The sequence below is a fragment of the Pogona vitticeps genome, chromosome 3 (assembly GCF_051106095.1).
Source record: "Pogona vitticeps strain Pit_001003342236 chromosome 3, PviZW2.1, whole genome shotgun sequence".
Classification (NCBI taxonomy): Eukaryota; Metazoa; Chordata; class Lepidosauria; order Squamata; family Agamidae; genus Pogona; species Pogona vitticeps.
The window spans coordinates 92,714,747-92,733,459 of record NC_135785.1 but is presented as its reverse complement, the minus strand read 5'-3'; the positions used below and the strand labels follow the sequence as shown (position 1 = coordinate 92,733,459).

General features: G+C 39.6%; 2 protein-coding genes across 3 annotated transcripts in view; one reads left to right on the top strand and one right to left on the bottom strand.

Annotated features, from left to right (window-relative positions):
* Window positions 1-13,921, top strand: part of VSIR (V-set immunoregulatory receptor) — a 31,583-nt gene extending 17,662 nt beyond the window's left edge. For both annotated transcript variants that reach the window (XM_020783113.3, XM_020783112.3), the window contains exons 4-7: window positions 637-744; window positions 8,948-8,975; window positions 11,234-11,421; window positions 12,521-13,921. In XM_020783113.3, the coding sequence (XP_020638772.2) occupies window positions 637-744; window positions 8,948-8,975; window positions 11,234-11,421; window positions 12,521-12,558 (362 nt within the window). In that variant the 3' untranslated portion in view covers window positions 12,559-13,921. The remainder of the gene's footprint in view (window positions 1-636; window positions 745-8,947; window positions 8,976-11,233; window positions 11,422-12,520) is intronic.
* Window positions 1-18,713, bottom strand: part of CDH23 (cadherin related 23) — a 622,327-nt gene that overhangs the window by 91,518 nt on the left and 512,096 nt on the right. The window lies entirely within an intron of this gene.

Below are 18,713 nucleotides of genomic sequence, written 5' to 3'. Positions count from 1 at the left end.
CAAAACATGACTGAGACATGTTTTTCTTTGGTGAACCAAGATGCCATGTAACACAAGTGATACACTCTGGTTTCCTGTAGGTTGGCACAATTCAGGGGAAGGCATTTTGATTTTCAGTGGATTCAGGGGAAAAATGTACAGTACATTTAACCCAGACCCTAGCTACAGTCACAACCCTCCCCTACTGCTAACTCTCAATGCACTGGGCTTGTCATTCAGTCAGAAAATAGCCCAGGATTTATTCAGTACTTTTCCCCCCGTTCAAGTTAAATACATTTCCTGCTGTTGAACCCTAAATTGTTGTTTGTTTTAACCATGGTTAGTAGAAACAAATCATAAATCATGGCTTGAGTTGTCTTGTCTTGTCTTACCTAATGAGTTCCCAGATAATGAAACCTAGTTTGTTATATAGGAATACATTGCTGCAGAGAAAGAGATTAATCTAAAGGGTTTCTTTTTAATTAACAGGATTGTGGCTTCAGGTCTACATTACCACATGATGAGAGGTACCCACATTGACAGGAAATAGTTACTGCATGAGAACTCAAAAGATGCATCATTCCTTTCCTCTAGCAGGGACAAGAATTGTCTAGTTGTGTCTTGATGTTGCCTCTTTTTTTCTTTGCTATTTTTCAGGCATCACGGCAGCTGCACTTGCAACAGGGGCTTGCGTTGTGGGCATTTTATGCTTGCCTCTCATCCTGGTCCTTATTTATAAGCAAAGACAAGCAATCACAAACAGGCGTATGTATCAAGTTCTCTTCCCTTTCTTTACTCCATGCTGTTTTCATTTTTGTTTCCTTACTTTGCCACTTCATAGATAATATTTAGTTGTTTAGGGTGAAGGTTGGGTTGCTAGTGAGTAGTCATGTGTCTCTTTTGAACAGCTACGATCAGTGAGAAATCAAGTGACAACGGCTTGTCTGGGTTTTTCATTTACTTTTCCCTCTCCGTATGCTGAAGAAGCATGACTTAGTTTACTTCCTAATAGTTAGAACAAGGGGAAGGTGATAGAGGGTACCAGGGGAAAGTTGCAGCTGTGCCAGCTTCTGCTCTTGCAGACCATTGTAAGATGACTGTGTAAACTCTGTATTGCAATGATTCCGAGCTTTTTGGTCCTCCTGAGATTTTGGATGCAAAACCCCACAGTCTCTGATCACAGGCCACATTGCCTGAGACATCTGGGAGATAGTGTATTGTAACTACAGTGGTGCCTCGCTAGACAGTTACCCCGCATGACAGTTTTTTCGCTAGACATTGACTTTTTGCAATCGCTATAGCGATTCGCAAAACAGTGATTCCTGTAGGGAATTTAACTGGACAATGTTTGGTCCCTGCTTTGAAAACCGTTTTTTGCTAGATGACGATTTTGACAGCTCCCTCCACGCTCACAAACAGGTGTTTTCGGGATCTAAGCTTTGTAAGACAGCGATTTAAACAGCTGATCGGCGGTTCGCAAAGCGGCTTTCCTATGGCCGATCTTCGCTAGACAACAATGATTCTTCCCCATTGGAACACATTAAACAGGTTTGAATGCATTCCAATAGGGAAATGCTTTTCGCTAGACAATGATTTCTCTAAACAGTGATTTCAGTGGAATGGATTATCATCGTCTAGCAAGGCACCACTGTACCTCAGTCTTGGATGAAACTGAAAATAACCAAAGCATTGATGAAAAATTATAGAAGAGCTTTGACTAACAAGCAGGAGGTTCCCCTAAACCACTTTGTCTTTGTCTTGGCCCATGCTTTGTCGCCTGTGGGAATCACAGAAGAATAAAATACTGCCACGTGTTACAGTAGTTCTATTTCTGAACTTACGTTGAATAAAACTAATATCTGTGGCAAGTAATTAATTTGTGTATCTTGCCTTAAATGGAAAGTATTACTGCTACTACTGCTACTAAGGAACATTCCTCATCTGGTTTTACTGACTATCCACAGTTCCAGACACAAGAAAATATTTCTCCCTTTTTGTTTATACACATCTCTTGGAAAATGAGTGATTCAGGCAAGAATTACTAAAGGGCGGATCAGTTTAATGGAGCTTTAGAATTTGCGTCAACATGTTTTAAACTGTGCTGCAGTGCAGCATAGTGCTTAGTCATTGATCAAATGGCATTAACATCATATCTGTAATGCTGTTGCATTAATATCTGCTAGGAGAGTCCTGCTTGTTTTTGTCTTCCTGATTCAAGCTTCTTGGAATGCTTGTGTACAGACAGTCATATTGTACAGGGTAGTAGAAGAGGAGTAAATTCGCCCTAATGTCTAACCTGCCTTGTGGCTGTTGAGTTCCTATTTGGTGGTTCTGCATTCATTGCATGTAATTTTGGAAGAGTTCTCTTAAAGGCTGATCAAGTGGATATGTCCATGAAAACTTCCATTAAAATATAATGGTTAGTCTTTAAGGTGCCACATGTTTTTGTCTCTCTCTTTTTGCATTGTATTGTTTTGTTTTGTTTCTTTGGATTTTGCCATTCATGGCATATTTCTGTTCCAGGAAAGTGTTGGTATGGATTGTTTAGTAGTGGGGAGACAGCAACTCTTAAAATGTCCCTGAATGATGACTTCCAGCATTTTTGACCACGGGCAATCAAAGTTCAATGATAGTTAAAAGACGACAGCTTTCCTACTCCTGCTTTAAAGAAAATATATAGGTTTTCTTGAAGTTTTTATTTTGACATTAAGGATGCTTAGAGGCTTTATAATCAAGGGAAGGGAGAATTAGAGGTGGGTAGCTTCCCATATCCCTGCTGCCCCAAATTCTCCTCATTTGATGGCCAGAATTGAGAGGAATTCTCCTATCCAAAACCAGGATATCTTGAGCCACCCGCCCACCCCTAATTTGGATAGGAAGCTAAACTTCAGAAGCATGTAGGGATTTCTAAAAGAGTTGTTTTTACCCTTTCCATATATTTATAAGCAGTGTGTTAGCAAGCGAGCACATCACAGTTGCTTCAGGGAGATAAAGGTTCTCCCCAAGGCTACTGCAGTTGCCTGATAAACATAATACATTTACTAACACAGTAGCTTAGTTGTTATATAGGAGAGGGAAGCTTATTAATGTCACTGTAGGTAGATTTGGTGTGTCTAAAATTGTCACCCTGTATTTGCCTCTGCATAAGAAGGCATAAAATCTTAAGAACTGAGGCGATATGAAAGGGCTTTTAGAACTGTAGACAGTATTTATTTTTCCCTTAAAGCCCTTGGCAAATGAATTGAGAGAAGTATACTTGACCAGCAGCGGGTCAAAGCAAGATGCACTCAAACACCAGAGAGCAAATACTTGTACCCTTCTGTAAGAAGCTTACATGACAGCACGAGTGGTGCTCTGTGTGGTAAGAACAGCCTATACAAGGAGAAACGTTTGCGGCAAAATAAGTGCAGCAGGCAGTTCAATAGGGTCAGGATGAAGAGGTATAAAAGCAAGACAAAGCACAGTAGGAAGCACAACTCTGTTTGACAGGATGTAGTAGTTTGAGAGCACCAGTCTCCTAAATGACATTAGATGGTTCAAGACTTTTCCTATGGTACATGAGAATTTTAAGACAAGGAGACTGAAATTGAATATTGCAGCCCAGAAAGAACTGAACAAGTGTGATGTTGCATCCTACTGTATAAAATATGCCACAGCATACACTGCAGGAGTGCAAAAGCTTCATCACACTTCTGCTGATACTCTTGCGTGCTCTCGTACCGGGAGACTCTTTGGCGAAGGAAAGCGGCTGCATCAGTCCTCATCATGGAATAGAGCATGGAATCAGAGGTACTGTAGGAAGGTGGCTGGAAGAATGACTTAATCCCCCCAACAAGTTCACTAGAGCCAGAGTTCTTCAGACTGAAATACCAAATGTGAAAAAACTCAGTGTAAAGATACACTATGAAAAATAAAGAAATAAGCATAGTGTTCAAACTTGATGGAGACAGTGCATCAGTATTTCAGATATGAAACACTGGGACCCCTTCCTTTCATGACAGCTCATGTGAGGTTCTCCCTGTTGCAGCAAAGGCAGTGATAACAACCCACATGATGTTCATATCAGGGACTTCATTGAGGTAAAACTTCAACAGATGTGTTATGTATGATTTAATTGTCACAGCAGAGCTGTTGATTTGTTCCCTATGTGTGGGGGGCGGGGAAGCCACGTTGAAGCTGTCTGAAGATTCTTGTGAACAGACAAGCAGACAGAACTGTGGAGCTCTGAGAAGAGAGAGATCTAGCTAGAGGCATTGTTGCAAGGAGAAGCTGCCACATATTGACCACAAAGAGGAATTTAAACAGTATGGGTTTCTCGCCTTGCCCAAGATTCTTCTGTATTCGAGATAAAAAACATGCTTGTTGCATCAAGCAAGTCAAAAGTCACATTTGCCATGGAAGAACTGTTATGAACTATCCATCAATGAGACAATGCCTAAAATGCCACACTGCAACCTACATGCATACAAAGAAGAGTTATACAGTTTGATGGAACGGCACCTGTAAATATAATACAAGAAACGGATCAAATAAAGACATGCAGGGACAATTGATGGAAAAGTCTTGACCAGGTATTGGGTTATTATTATGAAGAGAGAGTGAAATTCAAAGTGAAAGTATCTCTGAAGAACAGGATCAGAATAAAGGTTGACAGCACAATTATTGAACATTTCCTTGAAACTTCTTATATCCCACATTAAACAAAGGCTGAACTAACAAACCTGACTGATAAGAATCTATTGCATTTCTCAAAATACAGTAAGTTTGCATGAACCCTGGATTGCAATTGTGGCAGACCTTCTGTAGATGATAATCAGAACAGTGAGAAGGAAGGTGATGCAATAATTATTCTTCATACCCTTGTTGAAATCCCAGCCTTTAGGGAACTAGACATGCGTTCACTTGGTATTGCTTTATTGCTGATGCATTGGTGGCCACAACTCTGTCCAAACACCAGGTTAAATAGAGAAAGGGGGTATTCAAAATAAAATATATAATCCTAGGTAAGAAAAGAGCCAAGATGCATCCTGGTTTTCATGCAAAGGTGCCTCTTTGAAAGATTTATAGCTTCTAAGTTCGCATCCTGTTTTTCACATTTCAGGCTACAAACAAGCCCTTTTTTCAAGAAGTGGCTGAGACACTGGGGAAATGTGTGTGCATCTTCTCTATAGATATGCCACACTTCGCAGAAAAATATTAGAACTCTGCTGCCACTTGGGAAGGAACTACCATCAACTAATAGAATTCTGTGGCTATTACAGTATATTACCAGGAGCACGATTTTATGACACTGTTTCGAATCCATGCTGATTATCCATAGCCATACTTTCTATCCCCAACTCAAATAATTGACCAAGCTCTGCTTAAGCCTAGCTCAAAGTGACCAATTTCTCAATATCCATCCCTCTCCCAGCACAGGGAGGAGGGATCCCAATCAATTTTGAATCTAGTTAGCCCTCAGCCAGCAGGCTATCTCTGATCGGTATCCATTACCTTTGTACAATGATCAAGTTACCACAGTAGTGTAATAAAGGAACAAGTTCCTTCCATTGCAAGATGAGGTATTTCTACACTCACTATGTTTTGTATATTTTAACTGGGATGCAAAAAGTATATAAAAATAGGTATATAAGATAAAATATGTAGATGGGTTTAGAACACTATGTAGCAGGAAGTAGTGAAACCGACACGAGAAGGGAGGAGAAAATAAAGTGTGTCAAAGCAAACAGGAAGACATGTGAAGAGTTGAGCTTTGCTTTGTGTATAATAACCAAATACTATATACTCCAGTTTGATTCAAGTGAGCAGTTTCTAGGCCAAGATAAATTACAAATCAATGGGCATTCTTTATTGGGCTATATTTGTGCCAAACAAATGAAGCACCTATATAAACCACACAGTCTTACTAAACATTTGCTTCTGCATTTAGAAAAAGCAAAAAAAAAAAAAAAAAATCTTTACTGGGGTCTTCATCACAGGGGCAACAATCAGGAGGTACCAAAACTTGCAGTGTGTCAGTGGCATAAACGTGGTTCTCAAAGTGGAAAGAGTAGTACCAAGAGGTCTGTCATATTGACTGATAGTATTCTGGTGCTTTCACATAACGAAACTGTTGTGGTGTGGCACCAAACCTGCAATATATCTATTTATTTGATAGCTGTCAAAATGGTAATGCCCACATGAGCAACCATGGCAACTGCATTCTAGTTAAGAGGGTCATACATTTGACTAAGGAATAAACACATCATGAAAAGCCTTGAGGCAAGTACATAGTTATGGGTTATCTATTTTATCTGTTAAATGGTCCATTTAATGGAGAATGTTTGTGGCTGCTGAGCTTCCTAATCAGTATGGCTCCACTTGTCACTTCTGATCATGTCCCCCTACACCTGACATAAGTAGCAAGACACTCCAACTATTGCCCCACAATGGGCAGAGGTGGAAAATGGCCAACAAGACCACTTGAAGGGTGTGATGTAGGAAATGAAACCAACATACCATTTTAACTTGCAGCAATTCATCAAGATTTATGCTGATTGCTTTATGTCAGCAAAAAACATGACAGAATTATTGCCCCTGAATAATAGTTGTAATACTAATACAGTATTTGACTCAACAAAGGAAGCCACGGACTTCAGTTTGCAAGACCTGTGCCAGGGCTGTTAATGATATGGCCTTTTGGAGGCCAGTACTTCTTAGAGTGGCCATAAATCATAAGTGACATTATAGTACATAACAACAACAATATAGTGGTGCCTCGACTTACGAACGTCCTGACTTACGACCATTTCGAGTTACGACCAGCTCCGGCCGCAAAATTTTGCTTTGACTTGTGGTCGGAGCTTCCAGTTACAAACAGAAAAAGGCAGGGGGAAAAGGCGAGAAATTCAAATTGCTAACCATTGGTAGGCGAAGAGGCTGATTCTTTGTAGCTCTTTCACCCCAATGGTTAGAGTCAGTGCGATTGGAGGAGGCTTCGGACTGCCTGGTAAGATAAGGTGCTGCTTTCTGCTTTTTAAAAACTGTTCTGGATGGGGTTTTCACCATGGTTTTGGGCTGGGGGCATTATGTTTCTGTGCTGTGATATGGGGTTTGTTTGTTTTTTGGTATTTCCCCCCATTTCTGATGGTTCTTGGAGGTTTCCTTGCTTTGGGGTCCCCCCCCCCATTTCTGATGGGTTTTGCATGCTCTGCTTGCTTTTTGCTTTGCTTTCTTTGCATTTCCGATTGCTCTTGCACAATCCGCTTGTTTTTTGCTTTGCTTTCTTCGCATTTCCGATGGGTCTTGCACGCTCTGCTTGCTTTTTGCTTTGCTTTCTTTGCATTTCCGACGAGTCTTACACGATCTGCTTGCTTTTTGCGTTGCTTTCTTTGCATTTCTGATGGGTCTTGCACTCTTCACTTGCTTTTCTCCCCTTCCCCCCACAAGCCGGAAGGGATTAATTGCATTTCCGATGGGTCTTGAAGTGATATTTTTGGTGATTTTTCCTTCGGCTGGAACAGATTAATTGCATTTCAATGCATTCCTATGGGAAATGGTGCTTTGACTTGCAGTCATTTTGAATTATGACTGGAGTTCCAGAACCAATTAAGTTCATAAGTCGAGGCGCCACTGTACTGACATTACCTCATTCCCCCCAGTTGTTTATTTTAAAGTGATCATGAATACCATTTCCACACCCAAACCTTTAGTGAAATCATGTGCCTTTTATTAGTTTCAACAATTACAACAAACGTCTGTTGATAAATTCTTAACACTGCAAAAAAGAGTATTTTCTCCCAAATCCCTTTGGCCTAGCAAAGCCAAGAACATCTCTTACTGCAGACTTAATACTGTTTCATTCAAAATTTATTTGAATCTTTTTTGTAGCTTGTTTTTTTGTCAAAGAATTTGCTGTGGAAATGCAAAAAACAAAGTACAAATATCCTCCAGATTGTTGTTGCTGCTGCTCTTTCCCCCATACATATCAATATTGCCTTGTTCTGTATCCACATGAATGCATAGGGTTGCTCTGGTCTCTAACTTCATGTACCACCCTTTCTTCTTGCCAGGAATACAGTCTAATTCTACCCTTATTTGAACAATGTCAAACTGATAGATCAGTTGATTTTCTTTGACACCCATTCTCATCCCTTTGCAGACTTGAGATAAACCTATTTGATCTGGAAGCTGTATTGCAAATAAGACTACAATTAAAATAATAACAGTAACAACAACAATAAATCCTTTTTTCTCTCTAATGCCTAAATATAATAGCTTCTTCAATACTGAAGATCCAGATAGTGTTTGGTCAACTGGACTTTAATGTAAACAACATAATCTCTTCCATGCATAGCAGCTCAACTAACGGAGAAGCAAGAGGAACTGCGGCATATACAGTTAATGTTCCCATATATTAGCTTTTGCTTCTGCTTAACAAATTTTTCACTAGGAGGGAAATGGATAAAATAAATGACAGGATTCAACATCAAGACTTCGGTTTTATGCTTAGATTTATGATCTGTTTGTCCTGTGGATTAGTAGTTTCCACTTCTCTGGTCCAAGTCACCAAGGCAACGAATTTTGGACAAAAGACAAAGGAATCAGTTGCTAAGGAAAAGGAAAGGAAAACAGCTTTCCTTAACATGCTGCCCTCCAGACAGGTCAATTTGTCGACAGTGGGTGTGTCACCCTTTGTTGTGTTATCTGAGACTGATGGGAATTGCACTCAAAATCTAAAAGGCTCTAGTTTGGGGGATATAGCTCTATAAGAGGAAATGGAAAGGGAGTGTATATCCTCCTATGCACTGTGGTCATTCTTTCTATAGGCCAGCTCAGCTAGTAATGTTTCTGCTTAAGTTCAAGGAAGCTAGACTAAATGGCTTTTGGGCTCCTTTTATTCCTAATATCCCCTTCCTCTAAATGCTGATGTGAAACAAGACTGAAATTAATGATCATTACACTAAGAATATTATGTTCCTTTTCATAGGTGCCCATGAACTTGTCAGAATGGAAAGGTGAGCTGTTCCGTTAGTATATCTTGTATATTTAGTCTACAGTTTGTCTTACAAAGGCCCATCAAAGGTGATGGCAATAAATTCAAGTTCACTTAAAACTACAAATTGTTGTGATATAACAACAGATTAATACAGCAGTGAAAAAAGGTCTTAAAACACAGCAAGTCACCGAAACAAAAATCTTATGAATTCATCTCAGGTCAATAAAGCTGCAGCGATCTACTGAGATCAAACTGTGGTCCCAAAGATAATCTTAGAGCAGTGTTTCCCAATCCTTGTGACCCTACCACCACATCTTCATAAAAAGGCATTTTTAATGGGGAAAACACATGAAATTAGGTTTTTCAGAATATAATTCTAGCCTAATATATTAATGTTAATGTAAATGATTCATAATAATGGGGGGTTATAAATCTGCCTCTATCAAATAAAAATCAAAAAGAAAAAAAATGTCAATATATGTTGAGTTTAATTTAGTTGTGGGGGGTGTAAAAATGACCCTCCCTACATGTTTCCTCCACTTTAAAAAAGCTGCCTCAGTATAGAGTCCCTACACCATCAAGCCCAAATAAAACCTTCCCAATGGCCGCCACTCCCTCCTTGGCTGTCCTCCCTCAATGTTTTCCTGTCTTGCCTTCCTCCTCCATGGCTCAGGCTGAGCCCGGAGGTATCTTCCTGCCCAGACCCCCTCCAGCTTCAGTGCACTGTCATCACCACACTTAAACGAGCCAGAGACTAAGGTAGACCAAAATGAAACAGCCTTGTGCGTACTATATATAATATAATAAATATAAAAAAATGCAACTAAAAACAACCATGGCAACTTCCCAGAAAACACTTCATGACCCCTTTGGGAGTCCTGCAGCCCCCCTCTCCAGGTTTGGAACCTGTATCTTAGAGACTTTGTGTCTAGCAAGCCTTTCTAGCAAAGGAATTCATCAGGGAAGATGGCAGTGATGAAAATGCCCTACCCCTATTAAAAGACAAACTAATTTACTTGGATGCCGATGGCTTGAGCAGATTCTCTTCAAATGATAAAAGAACGTAGTGGAGTTGGAAGTATTTCATGGAAATTAAGTTGCCCCTCAAGATGTTTTGGGGCATTTTAGGACTTTAAAAATAGCATACCACTCTGGGGCATATAGCAGGTTGGCAACACCATGCTAATAAGGGGAAAGAACATCTCAGCTGCCCGTTATTGAGTTACCAAAGGTAGACATGGATGAGATCCTCATTCGTGAAATTAAATAATACCGAATTTTCAAGATAAAACAAAATAGAGCAATACTCTTCTTGTGGCTAGCCAAATACCTCAGTTAGGTCCTTGGCTGCAAAGCCAAAGGTTGGGAGTTTGATTCCTCATGATGTGTCCCAGGAGAAGAGCCAACCTCTGGAGCCTTGGAGAGATAGCAGTCTGAGAATTGCCTCCAGAAGGCATGGTAAACATCTGAGTATTCTACGGCTAGAAAACCCTGGGATGGGTCATCATAAGTCAGAACTGACTTGACAACACATAATAATTATAATCACTCTTACTGCATCAGGAAAGAATAAATTTGGATCCTCTCCTCTGCTTCGCCCTTTACTTTTGTATTATCAGCCTTTTGTTCTGAAAAACAGCAAACTGGTTCCAAGCTTACTTCACAGAAGTACACTTTGATATGCAGGATTCTTTGGTTCCACCCGTGATCACTTTAACCAAGGCTATGATCTCCTTGGTTCTATAATAGTCTGGGTAAAATCATTAAATCCATGATTTAATCCTTTCTCTAGTTTTACAGAGCAACAGAAATTACATAGAAAAAGAAGAAAATGTGATGCAGAAATTAATTTTGGTGCTTCTGTTGACAAGAGAAAAATACAACCACTTACTTTACCTTTAAGAAATGAATTTGTACAAAAGATTCTTGGTGTAATAGAAAGATATTAAAAGGGAATTATAAAATAATTAAAGAAAAAAGAATGAATTTTTCATTGAGGTGAAAATACAGCTGCTCAGATTTTGGACAGAAGTGAATTTCTGATTGCTATGTAGCCTACTCACTTCTTAGAAAACATTGAAATCATCATCCAGTAACCACTAAACACATACTAAAGTGCAGCACTTTCCCACTCTTCACTGTCAACAAAACAAAAATGCACCTGTAATGTTATGACATTTTGCCTTGCAGAAGAATGGAAAGGCAGGAGGAAGAGCCAGACTTGACTCTGGCAAGGTTAATCTCTGTCTTTGTTCCCCACCCCCTTGTTTCTTGCAGTAATGCTCATGGCATTGAGAACCCGGTCTTTGATGAGGTCCCTACTGTTAATTCAGAACCTAAGCCCAGGCCCCAGTTAACATATGTAGCCCGCCGCCAGCCATCAGAGTCAGGTCGGCACCTCCTTTCAGAACCAAATACTCCACTCTCCCCACCTGGCCCAGGGGACTGTTTCTTTCCATCATTGGGTAAGTATGCAACTGGAGTATGTTTGCAATGCCTGATAGGGTGCAGTTACACAGGAAAGGTGAATTAAGAGTGCTGGGATCTGATTTCCAGACTGTAATTATGTCTGAAATCGCATTCAGTGGTCATGCAGAGGCTGCAGATTGATTTGGGAGTTCACCCTTCATATTGGATGCAATGCAATTTGCATTCCAGCCCACAGCCCCCTTTCTTTCTTTCCTTTTTTCCTGCCTAGGCCAGTCTGATGGGGAACTGAAGGGGCATAAATATGGGAAATAATAATGACCCAGTGTTAGGGTGATCTAGTGCTAATTTTATATGTATTTTTTTAAAAAATGTAAAAAATTAGGAAGAGGATCAGGAGAGAGGGAAGACGGGGGGGGGGCATCAGGCCTAAACATCATGCCTCGACTGCCTGTGTCACCAAAATGTCAACAACAGACATGTTTCCCGTCTTTACAAGAAGGTGATTCACAACTGATCACATGAAGAAAAATCCATTTGAATCATTCCAACTTGAAAAAGTAGAAGCCCCCCCCCCAGTAGCTGAGAGAAAAAAATCTACCTTGGGAGCAAAAAGTGCTGGACTGATTTGAATCAGCCTTTGTGTCAGGTGGCATGAAAAAAGACTTCAAATTCACCTGTTTTTTTTTTAAGCAGAGCAAATCCCATGATATTTGACCATGTCCTCGCAGCCTTAGTTGGTTGTCACGAGTATTGGTAGATGATTGCATGGGAGTACAGTACCTGGCTCAAAAAATTGATAATAAAAAAAAGGATAATATACTTACTTATGAAGATACCTTTATTAGTCTTAGACTGACCTAAGACGATCATTTTGGGTGTCTATAAACTGCTCACTTTGAGATGTACCATGGAAAGGGCTTGGTTGCACCTATCCCATAGCAAAGGGAACATCTTACTACAATCCTCCATGACTTTCAAAATCTAGCTGGAGAGATTTTCCTAGCCATCCAGAGCTAGTTTTAAGGGTGCAGGATGGGGTACAGTGGGAAAAGGGAAACATCCTTCTGTAGTCCAGCTCAATCCCACCATTTTAATTATCATGTTCTATAAACCAGCTTTGTTTATTCTTTTCAGCACCTGTTCCTGATTCGCCAGACCTGTCAAATGTATAAGTTTTCCAAGACAAAGACCTTTCGTTGAATCCTTGACAGTAATATGGACATGGTTTTGCTGCTGCTTTCAAAGAGAGACAGAGAGGGAGGTAGCGAAGAAAAGGGAGAGACAGAAAACATAGAAGATTATTTCAAGAAGAGAAAAGTGGCAGGCTTTTTTTCTGAGGCACTTTGTGCATGTACTACTATTGCCCCTTCCTCTGGTAGTTCTTGAGAAAAAAAGGGGGAAAAAATTGGAAGACGCCAAGGTACTGAAAACTTCCAGGATTCTGCCAGATTTTAATTTTACTTCACAGAGTTGTTTATCATTTTATGAAGAACTGTTAAACAGGTTTCTTAAGTGGTGTATGATTTGATTACACAAGGACAACATGTTGGATTAGAGGAGCAATAAGGTATTTTAAATGTAACTAGAGGCGAAAGGAATTGTGAGTGAAGCCTTAAAAACCAAACAGGGATTAGCAGTTATCTTTGTGGAATCCGAATTCCTTCCCCTCTGGAAACATGGCATGGATTTTAAAAAAATAAAATACTGTATGCAGTATATGCAGAAGATCCCTTTAGAGAAAAGTGTCTTATCTGTACTATACATATCTTTATACAAATTATATTTGTATATATGTTATTTTAATATATAAACCATTTTGGTGCTTTAGCCTAGCAACTGTATATTTCACTGGCTTGAATTCTCACACTCCACATTTGTATATGTGTGTGTGTGTGTGTGTGTGTGTGCTTTCCTAGAATATACTTTTGATTTTAGAAAGTCTGGCTCTGAACTCGGGTTCTACATCTTATACATCAGACTTTTAATTTTCCCCTAACTGCCTCTGGCTGAGTGTTACATGTACAAAGCATGTTACAGCATCAGTAGTTGAGTTTAATGTAAAATCTAGCCAACCCAAACAGCAGGACTGTTTTCACAGAGTGACTCATGGGTGAGCCTAAATTATGGATTTTGGTGCAGATTCAGAGTCTGAAAATTCTTTCAAAACTAATCTAATACCGTGTTTTCAGTGTAGTTCAGTTTCAGTCAGTTGAAGTATTTATCTCTCAGAGGCAGTGCACATGAGGATATTTTCCCAAGGATAGCTTAAAAACATGTTCTAACCAGCTTGTGTTTGTCCGATTTCACAGTCCATTTAGCACACACAGCACATGTATTTCAAACAACTGAGTAAGAAAAGGCATCTGGGTGTCTTGGATCATACCATATTCATTGGTACATTTATTTCTGGGACACAAGAGCTTGCTGAGAGAGACTAAAGTATGCACTAGAGATGGAGATGAACCGTCAAAATGGCGGTACATCTTGGTTTGTGGTTTGTCAAGGTTGATGAACCACAAACCACAAATTTCTCCCCGCGAACTGAGGAACCATGAATTCGTTCACCAGTTTGTTTAGAAAGCCATGGGCTTCCCCCCCAAAAAACAAAAAACCCTGAGCCCCAAGTTCCCACAGCCTGTCTCCCCACCCCCCTTCCCACTGGCCCATCACCTTAACTTGGCTGCCACCACCTGTTCTGCCCTGGCCTCTGCTGCTGCTGCCACCAACACCACCTTTGCAAATGTGGTGGTTGGGTCTTCCCGGAGGACTGGCTCCAATGCCCTAAGGGAAACCAGGCTGCCCTCTGCAAAGATAGTGGCAGCAGCTTACCTCAGGGCATTGGAGCCAGCTGTGAGGGAAAGTGTTTCCCTAAGAGTCAGCTCCAGTGCCCTAATGGAAGCTGCCGCGACCATCTTTGCAAAGTGCGGCTGCAGCTCCCCTTACAGCATCGGAAGCAGCTCTTGGGGAGGCGGCAGCCATGGCAGCAATGGTCAAGGTAAGGCAATGGGGACAGTGGAAAAGGAGAAAGGGGGCAGACTGTGGGGGGAGGGGCTGAGCTGTGGGGGCAAGAGGCTAGGTTAGGCTAGCCCTTCCTCCTCTGGCTATGGCGGACAAATGAAAATGGCTCAGTATTCATACCTTTGTATTCATTGGGGTCTCCAGAGTTGACAAATACGAAGGGGTGAATATTCCATGAACCAGCGATTTCTCACAAATACCGTGATTCATTTTTTAAAATTCATCCTTATCTCTAGTACACACCTAAGCATCACTAGCATTGGAAAAGTAAGTTTTTGGACAACTCCCAGAAAGTTTTCTGGAAACTGTAATCCAGAAACATAGTTTTGAGCAAGACTCTTACAAGACATACTTCTTTTTTCCCTCATTTCCTTTTTCCATTTCTGTCATGTATTTTATACTTTAAACTGCTCTAGTGTCCAGAGATTGTCTTTTTTAAAAAAATTGGCCATATGTAAACTTGCTCTGGGAGCATATTTAGAGGAAGGTCTTATTTCAGATCATTTAAATAAACAAAGGGAGACCTCCACATAAAATCACACTGAAATATAGACAAAAAAAGTCTTTTAAGCAAGGAAAGAAACAAATAGACCCCACAATATTAACTTCTTGCAGCAGGACAGCAATGTTTTGTTTAATGTTTATTATTAAAAAAACCCAAATATGAAAATGAAAAAACACGTACCTAATAACTTAATACAAAGCAACATAAACAATACAATTCAAGAAAGCACCTTCCCCAGGACCCTTTGGAAATATAACCAATATTTCTTCCATTTGCAGAGCCCCATTCCTCTTCTAAAACTGCACTTATTCTTGCGCAGGTGCATAACCCTTCCCCTTTATTAATACAAAGCCAATAAATTCTCTCCAGTTATCATTAAAGATGTTCTGAATTATCAAATCCCTCTTGAGTTTAATATCACATGTTAACTTATCATAAATAGGCATACTCCAAACTTCCTTATACAGTACCATTCATTTAACTGAAAATCATGCTTTACTTTTCAATACCTTGCTTCCATTAATACTGAAATTTGAAATTGACTCTCTTGTTGTCCAGTTAAAATGCTCCTTGTCAAATATTGATAAAAGTGCTATTTTAATCATACTTCTTTATTTGACTTATTTCATTTATTTCCTTAAATACCAACTCCCAACATTTCTATATACTCTCACTTTCCCACCACATATGAAAATAAATACCTGTTTTCTGACAAACTCCCCTACATAACATAAAATAATTTGTGTATGTGATTTAATTTCACCAGAGTTAAACACCATCTCCAAACTAATTTGTAGATTTTTTTCTTTTATCATTATAGACATAGACTTCAGTATTCTTGTATCTCATATACTAGTTCACACCTTGATATTTGCTTCCTCTCCTAATTCAAGTTCCCATAATGTTTTAAGAAAATCTTGGTGGTCATCTGTTTCTGTTAACATGTTGAAGATTTTACTTATTCTCCCTTTCAATATATTTTTTAATCTACCTTCTTCTGTAAAACCATTTCTTCAAATTTCATAAACTCCCTATAGTTGTTGTTGTTTAGTTGTTAAGTCATGTCCGACTCTTCGTGATCCCATGGACCAGAGCACGCCAGGCCCTCCTGTCTTCCACTGCCTCCCAGAGTTGAGTCAAATTCATGTTGGTAGCTTTGATGACACTGTCCAACCATCTCATCCTCTGTCGTCCCCTTCTCTTGCCTCCACTCTTTCCCTATAGTTGCCCTTTCTTTTTTTATCAATCTTTACTCTGTTGCTCTAATTGAATATTAAACCAAGATATTTTTCCCTTCCTTATACTTCTTTTATTTGGTCTTTATTCCTCATCTTTTCTAACCAATCTTTTATCCTTAATAACTTGTTTCTTTCTTTGCAGATTCTCCATATTTTATTTCAAATTAGCAGGAAAGCAAATACAAAATAGTTTGGTCTTGGACACAAATGATTTCCAACTCCCAACTTATTTTTCTAATATCAAGCCCATTCTGCAAGTAGACAGTTTTCCTCCCAATTCTTCACTCTACAACACTTCACACTCATACAAAGAATGGGAACAATTATCTTAAGTTTGATAGAATATAATCTGCAAGTACATGTTACTTCTTAGGGCTCCTGGGTCGGCTCTGGGCCATGGAAGACATAGCTGCTGCTCAGTCCCAGGTTTAGTGCACATGCCATTTGAAGAGACTGAAATGACTGAAGGATGATTTCAAAGTTCCAAGTAAATAAAAAGATAAAAAATCTCTTGGACAAAGCTGTTATCCAAAACCTTCTTGTTAGAATCAGTGAAAGAGATGAAAACCTTCAAGGTATTTATTTGGAAGACTCTCTTGAAGCATCGGACTATGACAAGAAGCCATTTGAATTATTTTCTTGTGTTTATCACTTGGATGGTTATCATGAGTTAAAAATGTTTACTGAATGATGAGCAATTTGGTTAAAGAACTGAGTATTGCTCCTAAGGTAAATTAAGCCTGACTGATCAGCCAGTAAAGTTTTATGCATGAATCCAGGACATGATGGTTTTAGAAAGGAGAAATTGGCATGTATTTTCATATAGACCATCAAAACAATATTTTGGATTACGGGTTGAAGTGTCATCTACTTTGGATGAATACAGTAGACCATCCAGCTGCTATGAGCATGATTGGGGAGGCCATAACCATCCTACCAAATGGTGCAAAGAGTTTTACCATTCTCCAGCTTCCTTCAATTTCCCACTTAAGTGTGGGAGTTTGATAAAAGATTCTCCTTAAAAACTGGGAGGACAATACAAAAAAAAAATCAATTTACCAAGTGATTGCATAGAATCTGTGACAAGTAGCCGCTTGGTAAATATTCATTGTTAACTCTTTGAAATATTGCAATACATAACCTAATAATAGTTGTGTATACAGATTCTCCAGTATTAGAAAAGCCTTTAAGTAAACCTATGAGTAAAAATGAAAATGTAGGGGGGAAAAAAGAAATGTCTTGTTAATGATGTAGTCATGGAGCTCCTTCAAAGTTAACCTGCTTGCTACTGTGTGGTAAGAGAAGAACTCTGTGTGTGCCAACGGGCTTGCAAGGATAAGGCTGGTGGCTGCTTATCTTACGTGTACAGTACATAAGAATTGCTCTGACTGTCCCTCTGGGTGTGTTTGTATTTTTTAAATGTACTGTAATATTGATACAATAAAATTTTATTATGGTTGCATTCTTCTTTTGAATCAAAAAAGGTTCATGGGCAACTTTAGTTGTTTCCATTAACTGGAGACTTGAGTGTTCTCAGCTACAGAACTGATCCCATGAATCCTGTACAGGAAGCTGCCTTATACTGAATCTGATCATTGGTGCATCCAGCCCAAATGATCTCTAATCTCAGTGGCTTTACAGTGTTTCACTAAGTGGTCACTTCCACTGGGACTTGCTTGCCCATGTAACTGCCACATGCAGAAACATGCTTTCATTCATTCATTCATTCATTCATTCATTCATTCATTCATTCATTCATTCATTCATTCATGGCCTTTTTATACCACCCTACTTACAGGCGTACCTCAGCTTATGAAAACCTTGGTTTAAGTAATTTTCGGTTTACAAACCAAAATTCATAGAAAATATGTTTTTTTTTTCTCCCCCCCCCCCGCTGTATGAAAGGGTTTCCCCAGGACACATTGCGCCTGGAGGTTTTTAGCGCCACCCCTGTTCCTAGCACAATCCGCATATCGGTTTACAAAATTTTCGCATTATGTAACGTCCTGGAGGATGCATTAATTTCGTAAACCCAGATATGCCTGTAATGAAAATCTGGGCAGTGGTACAAATGGACATCATCCCCTCACTCCCATCCCCAACCATCCAGAGAGAAATAAAGAACAAAGAAACCAAAAAAAAAATTCTACTGTGCTGTAACCTCAACTGCTTAAGTTTTTTGCACAATTACAAGATGGGGGATATCTGGCTCAGCAAAACTACAGGCGAGAAGGATCTTGGAATTGTCAAGCTAAATATGAGCCAATAGTGATGTGGCTACAAAAAAGGCAAATGCTATTTTAGGCTGCATTAATAGAAGCAAAGTTTCCAAATCCCATGAGGTGCTAGTCCCTCTCTATTCAGCACTGGTTAGGCCTCACCTTGAATATTGTGTCCAGTTCTGGACACCACACCTCAAGAAAGATACTAACAAATTGGAACAAGTTCAGAGGATGGTGACAAGGATTATCAGGGGGTTGGAAACCAAGTCTTATGAGGAAAGGCTGAAAGAATTGGGCATGTTTAGTCTTGAGAAAAGAAGACTGAGAGGTGATATGATAGCACT